Source organism: Alligator mississippiensis, chromosome 4 (assembly GCF_030867095.1).
Source record: "Alligator mississippiensis isolate rAllMis1 chromosome 4, rAllMis1, whole genome shotgun sequence".
NCBI classification, from domain to species: Eukaryota; Metazoa; Chordata; order Crocodylia; family Alligatoridae; genus Alligator; species Alligator mississippiensis.
Window position 1 is genome coordinate 69,453,150 of NC_081827.1, and position 16,092 is coordinate 69,469,241.

Sequence of the window (16,092 nt, forward strand, 5' to 3'; positions counted from 1 at the left end):
CACTAAGAAAAGGTCCAGGTTAGTTGAGTCAACTACCAGGGCTCACAGCATGCTTTCAAGCCAGACTCAGGAATCAACTGGCAAGCTCTTGCCAGAAGGAAGCTTCTTGCTTTCCACAGTGCCTACCAGAAGGCAGTCCTGTGATCATAATGCCAGCTAGCCTGAAGGCAGGCTACAGCCTAGAACACTTGAACACACACACCAGTCCCACTGCCACTTTCCACAACCCCTCCAACTGTGTCACACACAGTGCACCTCAAGGAGGCAACCTTGACTAACCCTGACCAACTCTTGCCCCCACTATCCCATCCCAGCATCAACCCCTCACCCAGGGGCTGACTAACCCCCAGCCCACCCCCATAATGAGTGGGGTGCTGGCCCCAAAAGGGCAGCTGCTGCCCATGCCAAAGGAAAGGCTCAGACACAACTCACTCCCTTCAATGCAGAAGATGCTACCCAAGATCTGATATTGAGGTAACCCTAGCACCTCTCAGGTGGTACAGGGAAACCCACCCTCAAGGAAAATCAAGAGGGTAGAGACTCTTTTCTCAGATATTTGGCTAGTTTCACACATACTAGGTATATATCTCTGTCGATTAACAACATGGGCCACATGCAACTTAAAGCCAATACACACTGTTTGAGAGAGAGAGACCTTTACTGAAAGGCTATTTGGAAGCACTGAATATTATCCCTGGGCAGTAGCTATTTGGTCTTGTATACTTTCACATTTTGTGAAAAATCAAACTGTCAATAAAAAGAAATACTCACTGCTAAAATGATCCATGCCTCTTCTGGACTAAACTGAATGCTGCTTTCAATAAAGCTGAACATTTACAATCTGATCTACTGAAGAGGTATTTAATCTCTCTGGCCCATGTGTCGCCACACAGATCCAAAAATTTGGCAGCAAATTTGGCAGAAACACCCAAGTTATTTCTCACTTGCTGTGCTGGGTCAGTGTGCAATGCATAGGTAAGAAAATGTTTTTGAAAGACTTCTTCACCAGTTTTATTAGAGGGACACCAGTAAATTAGAGTTGCACTGATAAAGATTTTCTTAGCTGATACTGATACCTGATTATTCACAAGGTATATCAGCAAATACTGATCCAATAACCAATTTAAAGCCAAACAGCTTGGAGAGCAACTCCCTGCAGGTAAGTGTGTGTGTGGTGGGGAAGGGGTGTGTGGCGGTAGATCGAGGCCCCCCCCCCCCCATAGGGAGGGAGTGGGACAGGCTGGGGGCGCTGCCCAGCCAGGGCAGTGAATGGGACCCTGGGGCACAGCTGAGGGAATCAGCGTCCTGGTGCTTAAAAATGGTGGCAGCCTCTTGAACTAAAGATCATCAAATGAGTTCTAATTCAAGCACCACTGGCACCATTTTTAAGTGTAGGGATGCTTTTAGAAGTGGAGACAATCAGGGCAAGGGCAGAGACGGGCTGTGGGCTTGGGGCTGTCCACTCTGCTGCCTTTACTCTGGGAGCCACGCGCTGATTGTGTGCCCCCTGCCCACCTGGCAGCGGGAGGCACAGCTTGCAGGGTGGGCAGGGGATTCGTGGCCAGCTCATGGCTCCCGGGGCAAAGGCAGCAGAGCACAGAGCCCTGAGCCCACAGTGGGCAGCCTGCCTCCGCTCTGCACACAAATTGGGAGGGGCCATATGCCCCCCATGCTTCCCTCAAGGGTGCACGCAGTGGTGGGGAGCCGCCTACCCACCCCACACTTCCTGGACAAGCTGCCTATGGATCCGTCCCACCCTGCCCTGGCCCTGGGTCCTATTTATCGCCCTGACTGGGCAGCGCCCCCCCCACCCCTGCCCCTCTCCCTACATCACTCTGGATGCCTCCATATGCCTCCCCTGCACCCCTTCCCCTCCACAGACTTACCTGCAGGGCACTGCTCTCCATGCTGCCTGGCTACATTAGTTCAATTCATGCTACAGCATTCCTGGACACATGCATGTGTTCTGCTGTGTGCATGCATGCAATGTCCAGGCAGAGGCGACCCAAGCAGGGTGCGGGGCCTGGGGCAAATCAGCCCATGCAGGGCCCCGCCCCTGCTCTGATCCCACGCACCCCAGACCTGAAGAAGCTGCCGCCACTGTTGGTACCGGTGGCGGGGAGGGGTAACCAGCAGCTGGATGCGGAGCTGCTGCTGCGCCCAGCTCCATGCTGCTGCTGCTCTGCCCAACTCCACAGGGCCCCCTCAAAGTGCGGGGCCTGGGGCGGTCATCCCGATTTCCCCCCCCCCCCCCCCCCAGCCCGGGACGGCCCTGCGTCCAGGGGCCCCGGTCAGAAGGCTTATTATATTTATCGTGACATTATCGGCAACACTGGGCAAGAGAAGCTGATAGCTGATAATGTTTATTTTCCTCTTATATGGTGCCAATCCGATATGCAACCAATATATCAGTGCACATCTACAGTAAATGTTATTTCAGGCACAGCCCCTGCTGACTTGATACTAATTTTAGTATTTAATTCTTTATACTAATCAGTCCTGAGAAGCAAGGCATGATTTGTCCTAAAAAATTAATAAAAATCATGGATTGAAACTTTTTTTTTTCTATTGTTAGATCTCCTGGGAAGGGTTGGAAGAATGCAAAGTTAATCACACACTTATTATTAGTCACAGTGAGACAATAGCTGGCTGAGAAGTGGAAAAAGACAGACAGACATGCCTGTTTTAGGAGGCTTAGGACTATATTAAGAACAGAAAAAGCTTACTAGTGATTTAAAAACAGCATAGGCCTCTTCTTAACATCCTGAGCAAAATGATGCCATCAACACTTCTACAAGATTCAATAATTTGACATGGATTTGTAAAGGCTAAATGAAGGCCAAGTGGTTTATTTTTGTTTGTTTCTTTTTTTTTTGTTTTGCTTTGCTTTTGTATCATCTTCCACATAGGAGTGAAATAGTGTTTATGCTAGAAATTGGTTGAATGACCACCAAAATCACTGCTGTTCTGTGTTAATCCAATAGTAGAAAATCTGGCAATTCCCTTTGTTGTACTTTTTATACGAGTATTGTTCAAGCAATGATTACCTCAGACTTTGGGTAAACTTGGGTAAGGAGGCCATAGAGGTCATGACCTAAGGGATCGTGCTCTGTTAGCTATAGGACAAGACATTCAACCATCATAAAAAACAACCTTTCTATGCCTTGAAATTCTGGAGGTAATGAAATGTAAATACATTAAAAAATTTCTGACAATTGTTCAAATGCCATTCTCTGTGTAAGCACCTGAACCTTGATCTACCTGCTTTGGAAGGATAACAAGCTTGTCTTGAAAATCTAAGTGGTTGCACAAAATACCCAGACTTAATTATCACTGGAATCTTTACAAGATCTTCTTGTTGTTGAAACACAGTTTATACAGTGGACAAGTCCAGACAGCTGCCTGCCACTTGTGTGTATAAGCTAGTTGTCACAGACAATTAGTTCTTGTGATTATTGCTTATTCTAATACAGTAAATCTTTAAACACTAACTGAAAGAGATTTGTGTCCTATAATAAAAATTTTCTCAGTATCCAAAACCTCAGTGCATAAGACTTACTCTCTGGTTTCCATGGTGTTCTAATAATCAAGGTTTTACCATACACTATGTCCATTCAAATTAATAACATTAAAAACTTGCAGTTCTTACCTTTAATCCCTACTCACTCCCATACAAATCAGGTATGCCTTTTGGTTCCTTATAGGTCTTACTAATGATTTCTTACAAAAATCTTTAGTTCTTCCAACTTTTCAGAATTCTCTGAAGAATTTGCTGACTATCTTTCTCCTAACTCCCTGTTATTGTGTTTGTTACAGGTCCATAATAAGTTTCAAACCCCTGCCTCCTAAAGTCAGTATTGCATTGTAACATGCAGCGTCACCAAAGCACAGAACAAGCCTGAGGTCCTGAGACATGTTTCAGATTCTTGCATTGAAATTCTGCTCCAGTTGCATATATTTACTTTTGATTTAAATACAGTATTGCCAATTGTACTGTTGCCTGCTGCCTTTGTTTCTGCTCAGATTGTTAACTTTATATTTACAGAATAAAAACCTCACCCTTCAGTGGAAAAAAATTGTATCAATTAAGGAGTTATAGTTTTATTGATTTTTTTTTTTTTTTTTTAAATACTCATGAAAAGTGATCATCTCATTTATCCATGAAGCAGATTAATTAGAGGTAGCTACCCTGATGAGACATTTCAAACCTGAACTGAAATGTCAGTTTCCAGGAATAAGAGGATGGAAGAGTCTACATGCCCATGCATGTTCAGCCTTCTTCCTGAGACCATCAGCAGATTAGAGTGGACATGAATATAAGAATTGCCATTTACTGGATCAGACCATAGATCCATCTTGCCCAGTATCAGGACCAGAAAGGAGGCTCTAGTTGTGGGGACCTAGGTGAGGGTGGGTCTTCCTCTCACTCTTCCTCTTCTTCTCACTCCTCCACTCGCATCTTCAGGCAGAGTTTCACTGGTCGGCATCCACAAGCTCCCTTGCCTTGTTCAGAGGGCAGTGGGTGCTGGCCAGTGGGCTCTGCTTGGTATTCCCTTTGGATGCCTTATTAACCCGTGGCCCTCACTCATTTCCCTGTTTTCTTGTGATCTGTCCCAAGAAACTTGTTACGGTGTCTTTAGTGGTCACCCTTTTTAAGGGAAACTTCTACTTACTGGTTGGGCATTGGCCCACATTCCCTGTGCCATGGCAAAAAGGGTTGTCACACTGACAGAGAATGAACATTGATTGAAAACAAAAAAAATGGGAAAAACCTCTCAAAGTTGTTTCTATTTCACAGGATTGCATTAAAATAATTATGGAAGTCCTTTTCAATGAAGCCTCCTCCCCACCCTCTGTCCCCCCCCCCCCCCCCAGTTTTAAATTGCAGCTCCAACATTAGAAGAGATACTTGCCTCTATCCTTCAGTGTAGATAAGTGTAAAGTGATGCATCTGGGCAAAAATTACCCCAACTACACTTGCTCTGTGATGGGCTCTGCGTTAGCTGTTACCACCCAGGAAAGAGATCTGGGAGTCATTGTGGACAGTTCAGTAAAAACATCATCTCAGTGCTCACCAGCTGCCAAGTGGCAAACAAAATGTTAGGGATGATTAAGGAGGGAATTGTGAACAAAATGGAAAATGTCGTTATGCCCCATTAAATCCATGGCAGGTTTCCACCTTGAATATTATGCCCAGTGCTGATCCCCACACCTCAAAAAGGGTAAAGAAGAACTAGAGAAGGGCAATAAGGATGATTAGTGGTATGGAGGGGCTTCTGTATGAGGAAAACCTTAAGAGGCTAGGCCTATTCAGTTTAGAAAAGAGATGTTTGGGGGGAGGGGACACGCATGAAAAAGTTTACAAAATATTATATGCAAAAAGAAAGTAAAGAGAAATTTATTTTTTACTCTCTCGCTCAAGAATTAGGAGTCACAAAATGGAACTGGTAGACAGTAAATTTAAAACAAATGCAAGGAAGTTGTTTTTCACACAGCGTGCCACTGAAGTGTGGAACTCATTGCCACCAGACGTTGCGCAAGCTGACAGTTTAGCCAGGTTCAAAATGAGATTGGACAAATTCTTGGAGAAAAGGGGGCAGAGCCGACCCTAGTGGTATGCAGGGCCTGGGGCATATCAGCCTGTGCGGAGGGGGGCTGGTGAGCGGTGGTGCCCTCGTCATGTGCCAGCGGCGCTGTCCACAGGGCCCCCAAAAGCCTTGCCCCAATTCACCCCCCCCCCGCCAAGGGATGGCTCTGAAAAGGGGTACCGGTAGCAATGGAGCATGGGAGTTAGGGGTGTAGCCTCTGATTCAGAACTGCCTTCACCTTAACTGCTGGAGGCTGCAAGTAAGAGGAAGGGGGAGACCTGGCCATACATCGTTCACTCTGCCCTGCAGCATCCGCTCTCTGCCCCTGACACAGGCCTAGTGGACACACAAAGTGGTGTCACGGTCCTTAGGCCCTTGGAGCAAGTTAGTCCCCCAGTTAATGAAGGGGGAACCAGGGCGAGCGCAGTGCGGTCTTCCTCGGTGCCCACTGATTACTCGGGCACCAAAAGAAGGAAGCGGGGATGGCAGCGAAGGTCGTGGGTTCCCGAGCGTGCTGGGGGGGACAAGGAGCAGGGTGCCCACGGCCCCTCAGACAAGTCCAAGGAGCCAGCAGACGCTGCCCAGTGAAACTGCGCAGAGACGTGATCGGACAAGGAACGGGAGATGTCCTTGCACTGCCCCGGGGCCTCCCGGCCAGAGCCGCCTCCCCGGTCACACAGAGCTTGAGCTGAGCCGGGGCGGGGGCCAGGAGGCCTGGGGCCTTGGCCAGACGGGCCGGGGCAGGCTTCACGGCGATGCTGTGAGGCAAACCACTGCTAGGGCAAGCGGGTGGCGCTAACATGGAGCCGCCTGGCAGCGATGGATGAAGGCCGGGGAGGGGGAAGAGGTCCTCAGCCCCCGCCTCTCCCCTCCGAACCCACGGGCCGGTGCGGAGGCGGCGGGAGCGGACAGCCCGGTGCTCCCGCCTGCGGCTGAAGGGACTGAGCGGGGCCGGGCCGGGCAGGCCGACGCGCCGTAACTGCTCCCGCCCTGGCCCGCCCGCCCGCTAGGGGGCGCCGGGGCTGCGCGAGATGGCGGCGCGGGGCGCCGAGCCGGAAGCGGGGCGCGGGCCGGGCCGGGCCGGGCCGGGCGGGGCGGGTGAGTCAGCGGCCGCCGCTGGGTCATGCTCGGACATGCCGCGGCCGAGCTAAGCCCCGACTTGCCCCGAGCGGCGCCGTTTAAAAGCCGGCGGCGGCGCTCGCTGCCCGCGTCTGTCGCCTGCAGGCGGATGCGCAGCGCCAGCCCCGCGCCGCCATGTCCGCCGCCGCGGAGCGCCCGGACTCCGCCGCCGCTGCCGAGCAGGAGGCGCTGGTCAGTGCCGGGGGCGGGGCCGGGGGCGCTGGGGGTCCCCGGGGCTTGTGCCGGCCTCGGGGCATGGGGCTGGCGGCCTGGCTCCAGGCCCGCGCGCCCCTCCTGCCCCGCACTGCCCGGGGCAGGCCTGGGGACCTGGCGAGGCCGCCTAGCCCGTGTCCTGCTCAGGGGAGGATCAGGATCCCGCGGCTGCACCACACAGCAGAGCGGCCTTCACCTGCTCTTGACAGCTGGGAAGAATGGGGATCCCGGCTTGTCCCCTGCCTGTCCGCCCACCTAGTCGGAAGCTGTCTCCTGGCCCCCGCCTGCTTCCCGGGACAAACCCGGGGTCTCACGCAGGCCCATGCAGCGGGAGAGCCTTCTGCCCCGGTTGCTTTCGGAGCCACCAGATAACCAAAAGCCACAAAAAAAGAGTCAAGCTGCACTGTTTTCCCCAGGCTGCCTGAGTCTGAAAGGCTGGTGCGCTGCTGAGCTTGCGCTTTGCCCAGTATTTACTACAAGGAGTAGTATTGCCAGCTCTCGTGACTGTTGGCATTGTTCTTAAAGTCTACGCTTTGGGAATGTGAAAAACTTGGCTCTTTTATATACCTATATAAAAGAAAGAGCTAAGTTTTTTCACATTCCCTACGTGTTGACTTTAGGAACAACGCCAAAAATCACAAGTTGGCAACACTGAAGGAGCAATGTCTCAAGTCGCAGCAAGTGAAGTTTAGGTTGGATAGTGGGACAAACCCACCTGGACAAAGCCCTGGCTGGGATGATCTGGTTGGGGCTGGTCCTGTTTTGAGCAGGGGGTTGGACTCGGTGCAGTATTGCCAATCCCACTGCATCAAAAATCATGAGGCAAACGCTTAAAAATCAAGGAATTTAGAATGTAAATCATGAAATGCTGTTTTTAAAGTGTGTATATGTGTGTGGTGGGGGTTTTTTGTGAAGGTGTGGGGTTTGGAGCCTGGAGAGGGAGGTTTCTGTACTGTGGGTCAAGAGCGAGGGGCAGCAGCAGGGCTGGGGGGGGCTGTGGCCCTTTCTCTGTTCCCCCTGCCTCTTCTCCTGCACAGACTTACCAGCTTGGCACTTTCTAAACACGCCAGAAGAAAAAAAATCCCAAGACTTGATTTGTCTATCAGGAGATCATACAACAGAGTTAATTTGACTTGGAAATCAGGAGTCTCATGATTATTTTTTTTTTTTCATGATTTTTTTTTTTTCCATTGTAGGCAACCTCCTGAGGTCCTTTCCAGCCCTAACTTTTTATGGTTCTAGCTCTTATTGGAGCTACCGCATGATTGATACAGGCACAAGCCAGCTTTCAGTTGTGGCAGGCCTCGGTGGTAAAGTGTTAGCAAATTGCAAGAGAGTAAAAAACATTCATGAAAGAATAGCAAGTGGAGTAGGATCAAAAAGCTACTTTTTAAAAAGAAGGGGAAATAGAAACTTTTAGGCTTCCTCATGGAACTTATCATCAGTGTAAAGCCCAGTCTGCAATCATACCTGAATGAACGGACCCTTGTGTTAGAGCCCCGAGATTGGCAGACTCCTTGCGGACACAGAGGGTATAGCTGTGTGGCACTGGGCAGTACCATCCTGAAGCATGTTGCAGAGGGTTTTGGTCAGTGTGGCTCTAATGTGGCTGTGCTGCTGCTAATTCGGACATTAGTGCAGCATGTCTATAGGCATACTCAGGAATCATGAAGCATAGGCCTAGTTGCAGGGCTTTGTAAACTCCTGTGTACACGTGGTATGTTTTTTCCACTTTTGGTGGGAAGTTCACTTTTTACAGAACTTGTGTGTTGCAGACAGCTCTTGCACGAAAGTAGTTGATGAAAATATGTGTGTATTGGGGTGTCTAATATCAACCCAGTATTTAGGTTAATTCTTTCCTACATTAAAAAGGTTCTTTTAGCTATTTTGAAGAAGCTCAGATACCTTTTGCTGTTTACAGCAGGCCTTTGAAATGTGGGTACAGATGAAGTCATTGGGCTAAAAAGGTTGTGGAATCTCCATCCGTGGAGGTTTTTATTGGGTAGGCAGAGCCTTGCTTGGGATGTGATATAGTTGGGAATGATCTTGCTTTGAGCAGGGGGTTGAACTAGATGACCTCCCTGAGGTTTCTTCCAAACCTAATTTTCTGTGATTCCAAGTGTCTGGGGTTTTGGGGCCTATGCAATTCTTTTTAGGCTGTGCTTCGAGAGCCTATTGAAAATTACTGTTTTCCTTCTGTCATCTGAGAACTTTAGAAAAAAATGTTGGCTGTGTACACGTAAGTATACATAAAGTTTTAAAACTAGATGTGTGCTGCCACTGAGGCAGCAGTGCTACCATTGGTGTTGGGAGCACTTAGAGGCAGGTCAGAACAGGTGTACTTGGTGGAGGGATGGAGGGAGGAGAGACTGACTGGGTTTATCTCCATCAGTGCCCAAGTCTATCATCTAGCATCAAGCAGACTGTAACTGTTACACACCTGGTTGTGATACCAGTAGAAAGATTGAGGATTAGGATAACCGTAATGGCATGTCTTGTGCCCCTCTTTGGACATTATTTCCTATAGAAATTCTTTTGTTTCTGGGAGAGGGTCAGAGAGGTAGTCTGAGCTCCCTTAACCCAGTATCCCCCTATTCCTATGGGATGATAGCCTTCTACTGCGACCAGCTACTGTAGTTGTTCCCGTAGCTCCAGTGAAGGCAGTCTGTGGCTTCATTGCGTTTCAGGGTTCATGGAGGGATGGTTATAGTTGCATGTCATAGGGGGCTTGTATTTACTTTTTTTTAAAGAAAAGAATTAATTTTTTACGTGGTAATTTTCAAATGTTTGACTTTGCAACCTGAGTAACTTTTGTTTTAACATAGCTTTGTATACGTGTCATACGGTTTTTTTAAAATGCTTTAGATGTTTTAGGAAGCATTTATAACTTTAAATTAAATGTTTTTTTTCTTCTATTTATTCAGGTTAGACCAAAACCTTTGTTGCTGAAGTTGTTGAAGTTTGCTGGGGCAGAAAAGGATATTTTTACTATGAGGGAGGTAAGTGAGCAAAACATCCCATTAATCAAGGTGCATAACAGTAAATTGCCTTCTTACAAGTTCTCCTTTATTTATGAGTAAAAACGTGTCTGGTAGTGTAGTTCACTCACTGGATTGGGCATAGGTGTGGCAATCAGGAAACAGTTCTGTTCCTGACTGCAGTTGTCTTGCTTTGTAACCTTGAACAAGTCACTTAACATGTAAACTACAGCTTGCTCACCTGCAAAATGGGGAACTGTACAGAACTATGAGAACTGTGGATGGAAATTGCTGTGTAAGAGAAGTTGCAGACTTCTCAGTGGGTTTGATAATAGGGGATATTGGTTAGTTCTGTGCTACAAAGTTAAACATGTTTAATGTCAATATGTTTGATTTATAGGTAATGTTCTATCTTGGCCAATATATTATGACCAAACAATTGTATGATGAAAGAGAGCAGCATATTGTCCACTGTGAAAATGATCATCTTGGAGATCTCTTTGGAGTACCAAGCTTTTCAGTAAAAGAGCACAGGTAACATTTTTGTATTCCTCATGAATGATCAGTACTGAAGTTAAAGTAATGTGAAGTGAACTTTATGCTGTGCTCTGTAATTTGTTGCATTTTTTTTTTTTCATTAAACCATTTTTATAATTGCATACCACCTTGTCCAAGTCTTCCTCTGAAAACCCAGCTCATCCTAGGTTTATTTCCATAGTTGCCGCACCTCAGAAGATCTACAAACTTCAGAAGTATGCAGTAGGTTTAGACTGCTCTCTGTTCTGAAGAATTTTTAATTTGTCCACTCAACCATTGAGTATAACAGCAACATAATTACAGCATACAGACACTAAACTGTCCATTTAAAAACAATTTGAACCATGACTAGATTCATCAAACTAATGGTTTGGTGAGAGGGCATTTCTAGACAAAACCAAAACTTACAAAATACTTCCCATAATATATATATTTTTAAATTTTAAAAACAAAGAACTTTTGTTTTGGTGAGTAAAATTTGCTGCTGCTTTGCCTTTTCCTATTCTTTAAAAAGTGGGGAAGGCAAAGGTTAAAGTAAGGTTTGTTTGCACCTATTAAATAGGTACTTTGCGTCAGTCTTTCATCAGCCCCATGGGACGCCCATGCCCGCTACTGGGCTGGGAAGTCCGGGTGAGGGTGATCCCCTGCCCTCCATTAATGCTGACTTCGTGAAGGAACATCTTGAGAAGCTGGATACCTTCAAGTCAGCCAGCCCTGACAATCTTCACCCCAGGGTACTCAAGGAGCTGGCGAGCATCATAGCCCAGCCTCTAGCACGGATCTTTGAAAACTCTTGGCGGTCTTGTGTAGTGCCCGAAGACTGGAAGAAGGCCAATGTGGTTCCTATCTTCAAGAAAGGGAGGAAAGTGGATCCGGCTAACTATAGGCCCATCAGCCTGACTTCTATCCCGGGGAAGATCTTAGAAAAGTTTATTAAGGAGGCCATCCTCAATGGACTGGCCGACGCCAACATCTTAAGGGATAGCCAGCATGGGTTTGTTGCAGGTAGGTCTTGCTTGACCAATCTAATTTCCTTCTACGACCAGGTGACCTATCACTGGACAAGGGAGATGAGATTGATGTCATATATCTTGACTTCAAAAAAGCCTTCGATCTGGTGTCCCATGATCGTCTCTTGGAGAAACTGGCCAATTGTTGCCTTGGGTCCTCCACGATCCACTGGCTGGAAAATTGGCTCTGGGGTCGGACCCAGAGGGTAGTAATTGATGGAAGTCACTCATCGTGGTGTCCTGTGACCAGTGGGGTCCCCCAGGGCTCTGTCCTTGGACCCATACTGTTCAACATCTTCATTAATGATGTGGACACTGGAGTCAGAAGTGGACTGGCCAAGTTTGCCGATGACACCAAACTTTGGGGCAAAGCATCCACTCCAGAAGACAGGCGGGTGATCCAGGCTGACCTGGACAGGCTCAGCAAGTGGGCGGATGAGAATCTGATGGTGTTCAACGCCGATAAATGCAAGGTTCTCCACCTTGGGGAAAAAAAACCCACAGCATCCTTATAGGCTCGGCAGTACTATGTTGGCTAGCACTATGCAAGAAAGAGACTTGGGGGTCATCATTGACCACAAGATGAACATGAGCCTGCAATGCGATGCTGCGGCTAGTAAAGCGACCAAAACGCTGGCTTGCATCCATAGATGCTTCTCAAGCAAATCCCGGGACGTCATTCTCTCCCTGTACTCGGCCTTAGTGAGGCCGCAGCTGGAGTACTGCGTCCAGTTTTGGGCTCCACAATTCAAAAAGGATGTGGAGAAGCTTGAGAGAGTCCAGAGAAGAGCCACGCGCATGGTCAGAGGTCAGGGAAGCAGACCCTACGATGACAGGCTGAGAGCCCTGGGGCTCTTTAGCCTGGAAAAGTGCAGGCTCAGGGGTGATCTGATGGCCACCTACAAGTTTATCAGGGGTGACCACCAGTATCTGGGGGAACGTTTGTTCACCAGAGCGCCCCAAGGGATGACGAGGTCGAATGGTCACAAACTACTACAAGATCGTTTCAGGCTGGACATAAGGAAGAATTTCTTTACTGTCCGAGCTTCCAAGGTCTGGAACAGCCTGCCACCGGAGGTTGTTCAAGCTCCTTCATTGAACACCTTCAAGATGAAACTGGATGCTGATCTTGCTGGGATCCTATGACCCCAGCTGACTTCCTGCCCTTTGGGCGGGGGGCTGGACTCGATGATCTTCCGAAGTCCCTTCCAGCCCTAATGTCTATGAAATATCTATGAAACAAAATGAAACGGGTAGCTTCCAAACATTAAAAAATAATCGAGCAAGAGACAACTTTTCCATTTCTATTGTATGTATTCACAGAAACCCCCCTTTTTTTTTTCTGACCAGCTTTGATCATTGGTCACAAAAAATGTTTCAGCATAGATAAATTTAAAACATTATATATGAACTGGTGTACTATACGTCTGATTTACAAATTGTTTATCTTGTTCTCCTCCAAGGAAAGTATATTCAATGATTTCCAGAAACTTGGTAGCAGTTGGTCCACAAGGTAAGATCATTTAGAATGGTTGGTTGTAGTCTTTTATTGTCATGCCTTGCAGAACAGACAGTATTCAATTAACTTCTGTTTTTGGTTGGAGAGTTTTTTGTTATACCAGCACTGGAGGTACTTGCTGTAATGGATTCTCCTTGGGGAAATGCTTGCTTATGACTCTAACCTCCTTTGGTTTCTTTGAGTACACCCTGAAGTTAGCCAAGGTGTTGCTTCTGGCATGGGGTGGGGAGCCTTGCTTCCATCCAACTTTTAGATCCCAGCTGTTGGATCCCTGACCCTCCTTGGCTATCCATGGCCCTGCTTCAAGGAACTACCTTCTAGTTCAGCTCCAGAGAAAGGGACTTAATTATTTCAAAGGGAGGAATGCACCCTGAATGCCCAAGCAGCAAAGCTTAAAGCTATTCAGTAAAGACATTTATTGGGGGGCTAAGGCTACAGAACAAAAAGACCATACCCCTCCAAAGAGTTGAGGAGTCCCTCTGTCATCAACCCAGTCTGCACAGCCTTGGGCACCCCAGAGTTAGCTTGGCTATTCTCCAGTCTGTGCAGCCCTTATTACTCTAAGGTAGCTTCCCTATTCCCTTTCTAGACTCTAACTCACACTGTCCTTCAGATTATTTTTGTCTCTGGAGGGCTGCCTCCTGTTTAGACCTCTTCCATCTATTAAGATGCTTATCTCCAGCTCTTTCTATCTATTACCTCCAAGGGATGTTTTTCAATCCCACCTGAAGGGTCAACATAATTACTCAATTCCTTGTTGAGGGCTTTGTCATGTAGGCCGGGCAACTCTAGTCTTTTAATTCCTCCCTGTAAGGGTTAGGAAAACTGAGACACGTAACATTATTACAGCATGAACACATTTAAACCATAAATATGGCAACAGTCCCATAGTTTGTCATGCTTGCAAAGCATTTATTCTAAAATAAAATCCTTGAGGTTCTGAAGGGCGGAAAATGGGCATGAGCCTATTCGTAGCAAGGTTAGTAGCAACACTTCCACTGACTTCATTGGAGGCAGAATGAGACATCTGAGGCACAGGCTTTCTCTCTGACCGTACTCTCTTTGAATGCTCAAAAATCATAATGAGAAGTGCATGTAAAATGGAATACTTTTTCTAACTGCCTTGACTAATTTGAGATATAACTTGAATAAGTTAAAGAGCTGGAAAAAATTGGCCAAGATTTTTTTTTTTTAATTGGTTAAATCAGCGTTCAGCCAGTGGATGTACCTAGTTTTTCTAAATGCTTGGTGCTCTAGAGCTTAACTTTTAAGCTTATGATTTTGGGAAAAAAAACAAAAAAACCTTGGCCAGAACAGCAAAGTAGAAGGTAAGAAGTGATGGAGATACTCTTTTAACAAAGTTTTATCTTTGATGTGTGCTTGCTGTGCTGGTGGTTTTGTCACAAAAATAATTGGTGGCATCCTCTACCATCCTCTTCTTCCACGCTGACAGCAAAAGAAATGTCTTAAGTATATGTTCTTAGCAATTTTTTTGAAGTGTTTAAAGTGGGGTACTCAACCCCCCAGCCTGCAGGCCAAATTTGGCTTGCAGAGCTGGCAGGGCTCCCAACATGTTGGGAAATTTGGCAGTGGGAAAGCAGTGGCAATTAATACTGCCACCCTGGGTCTGAGGTGGGCCACACCTCCTCCCCAATGAAGCCAGGTTGGGGTGGGTTGCCTCTCACCTTCCTTGCGCCTAGATTGGGCCCTGCTATGCCTGTCACTTGCACTGAATCAGGCCCGTCGGCCAGATCTGATCCATGGATGGACCAGGCACTACCAATCCAGGCCATAGGGCAAAAAGTTTGAACACCAGTAATTCAGTACGATTCCTAATGAGTAGTATAGTACAGTTACGTTGATATAAGTTTAAAAAAATGTTTTATTTTTAATATTCAGCATTAATATTGCACCAGTTATTATTTATACGTTATTGTGTAATACTTTTACTTCTCTCAATATTTTTTTCATCTGTGGAAAATCCCAAAACACGAACCAGACAGGACTGTTATTTTGAACACATTAAAAAGAAGCTTATAATAAGGGTGTGACCTTTAAAACGAGATTTTTATCTTTTTCTCATTTGCAGTGTTACAGAAAAGCCTTGAACACTTCTTAAGAGCATAAACTGATTTATTTTCCCATTGTTTCAAAATTATAGGTTTGTGAAATTTAAGCACTTGCTACATCAGGGCCTACAATTATTTTGTTTTATTTCACTTTTCAGCTTGTACTTTGAGCCTAAAGTATGCACTGCATTATGTATTTTTCTTTTTCAGAATCTACAGCTTCTAACACATCAGAGAATGATGCCAGCTCTACTCTTGAAAAAGGAAATGTTCTAAAGGTGATCTAACTGCTTGATGTGTTTTAACCCCGTGATTTTTAAGTTAATAAGATTATTAGCTTTGGCACTGAGATTTGGATGCAATTGGAAGATTAACAGTAGTATCTTATGCTGTTTTAGTTAACACTTTTGTTATTTGTTTTTCTTTTTTTTAATAGGAAGGCATTCAGGACTTAGAAGAGAAACAGCCCTCCCCACATTCAAGTGTTAGACCCACTACCTCTTCTAGAAGAACCCGCAGTGAATCTGGTATGTGCAGATGTTGAACACTGGATTTTCAATACTTTATATCTGTAATAACATTTAACTTGGGGCACACCTCTGCATGTCACTGGCTGATAGGTTTTTTTTCTTTTTTGGAAATGCCCTTTTTCATGTTAAATTCATTGCTGTAAAAGGTATTGATTGACAGCCCTAGAAACTAAGTTCCTTTGCTCATCTGCAAAATAGGTACAAGATGGCACCACAAGCCACCCAACCAGAATGCTAGTCTTCATCTTCAAGAAATACCATTAGGGTCAGAGAGTAACTCAGTTTTAGTGCCCATTTAATCCACCTTTTTTTCCTAATGCCACTGCCAGTTGTGTAGTAGTTATAGCCTGATATGAACATCTTTTTGCACAGAGGCTGACACCATTATGCTTATTTCTTGTAACTTTGTAAGCAGCCACCAGGAGATAAATTATGCTGTTTGTAAGCTGCTGTGTGTTCAATTTAAGTCAGTGACATAGAGGTGAAAAGCTCTATTGTATCTAGTTATGAAGGGGCACATTTTCACAGT

General features: G+C 46.2%; 1 protein-coding gene across 1 annotated transcript in view; it reads left to right on the forward strand.

Moving 5' to 3' along the window:
- Positions 1-6,671: 6,671 nt before the first annotated feature.
- MDM2 (MDM2 proto-oncogene) overlaps positions 6,672-16,092 on the forward strand; it is a 28,759-nt gene continuing 19,338 nt past the window's right edge. Inside the window, exons 1-6 of the mRNA XM_006267065.3 lie at positions 6,672-6,899; positions 9,845-9,919; positions 10,299-10,432; positions 12,909-12,958; positions 15,244-15,311; positions 15,470-15,560. Of these exons, the coding sequence (XP_006267127.1) occupies positions 6,843-6,899; positions 9,845-9,919; positions 10,299-10,432; positions 12,909-12,958; positions 15,244-15,311; positions 15,470-15,560 (475 nt within the window). The 5' untranslated portion in view covers positions 6,672-6,842. The remainder of the gene's footprint in view (positions 6,900-9,844; positions 9,920-10,298; positions 10,433-12,908; positions 12,959-15,243; positions 15,312-15,469; positions 15,561-16,092) is intronic.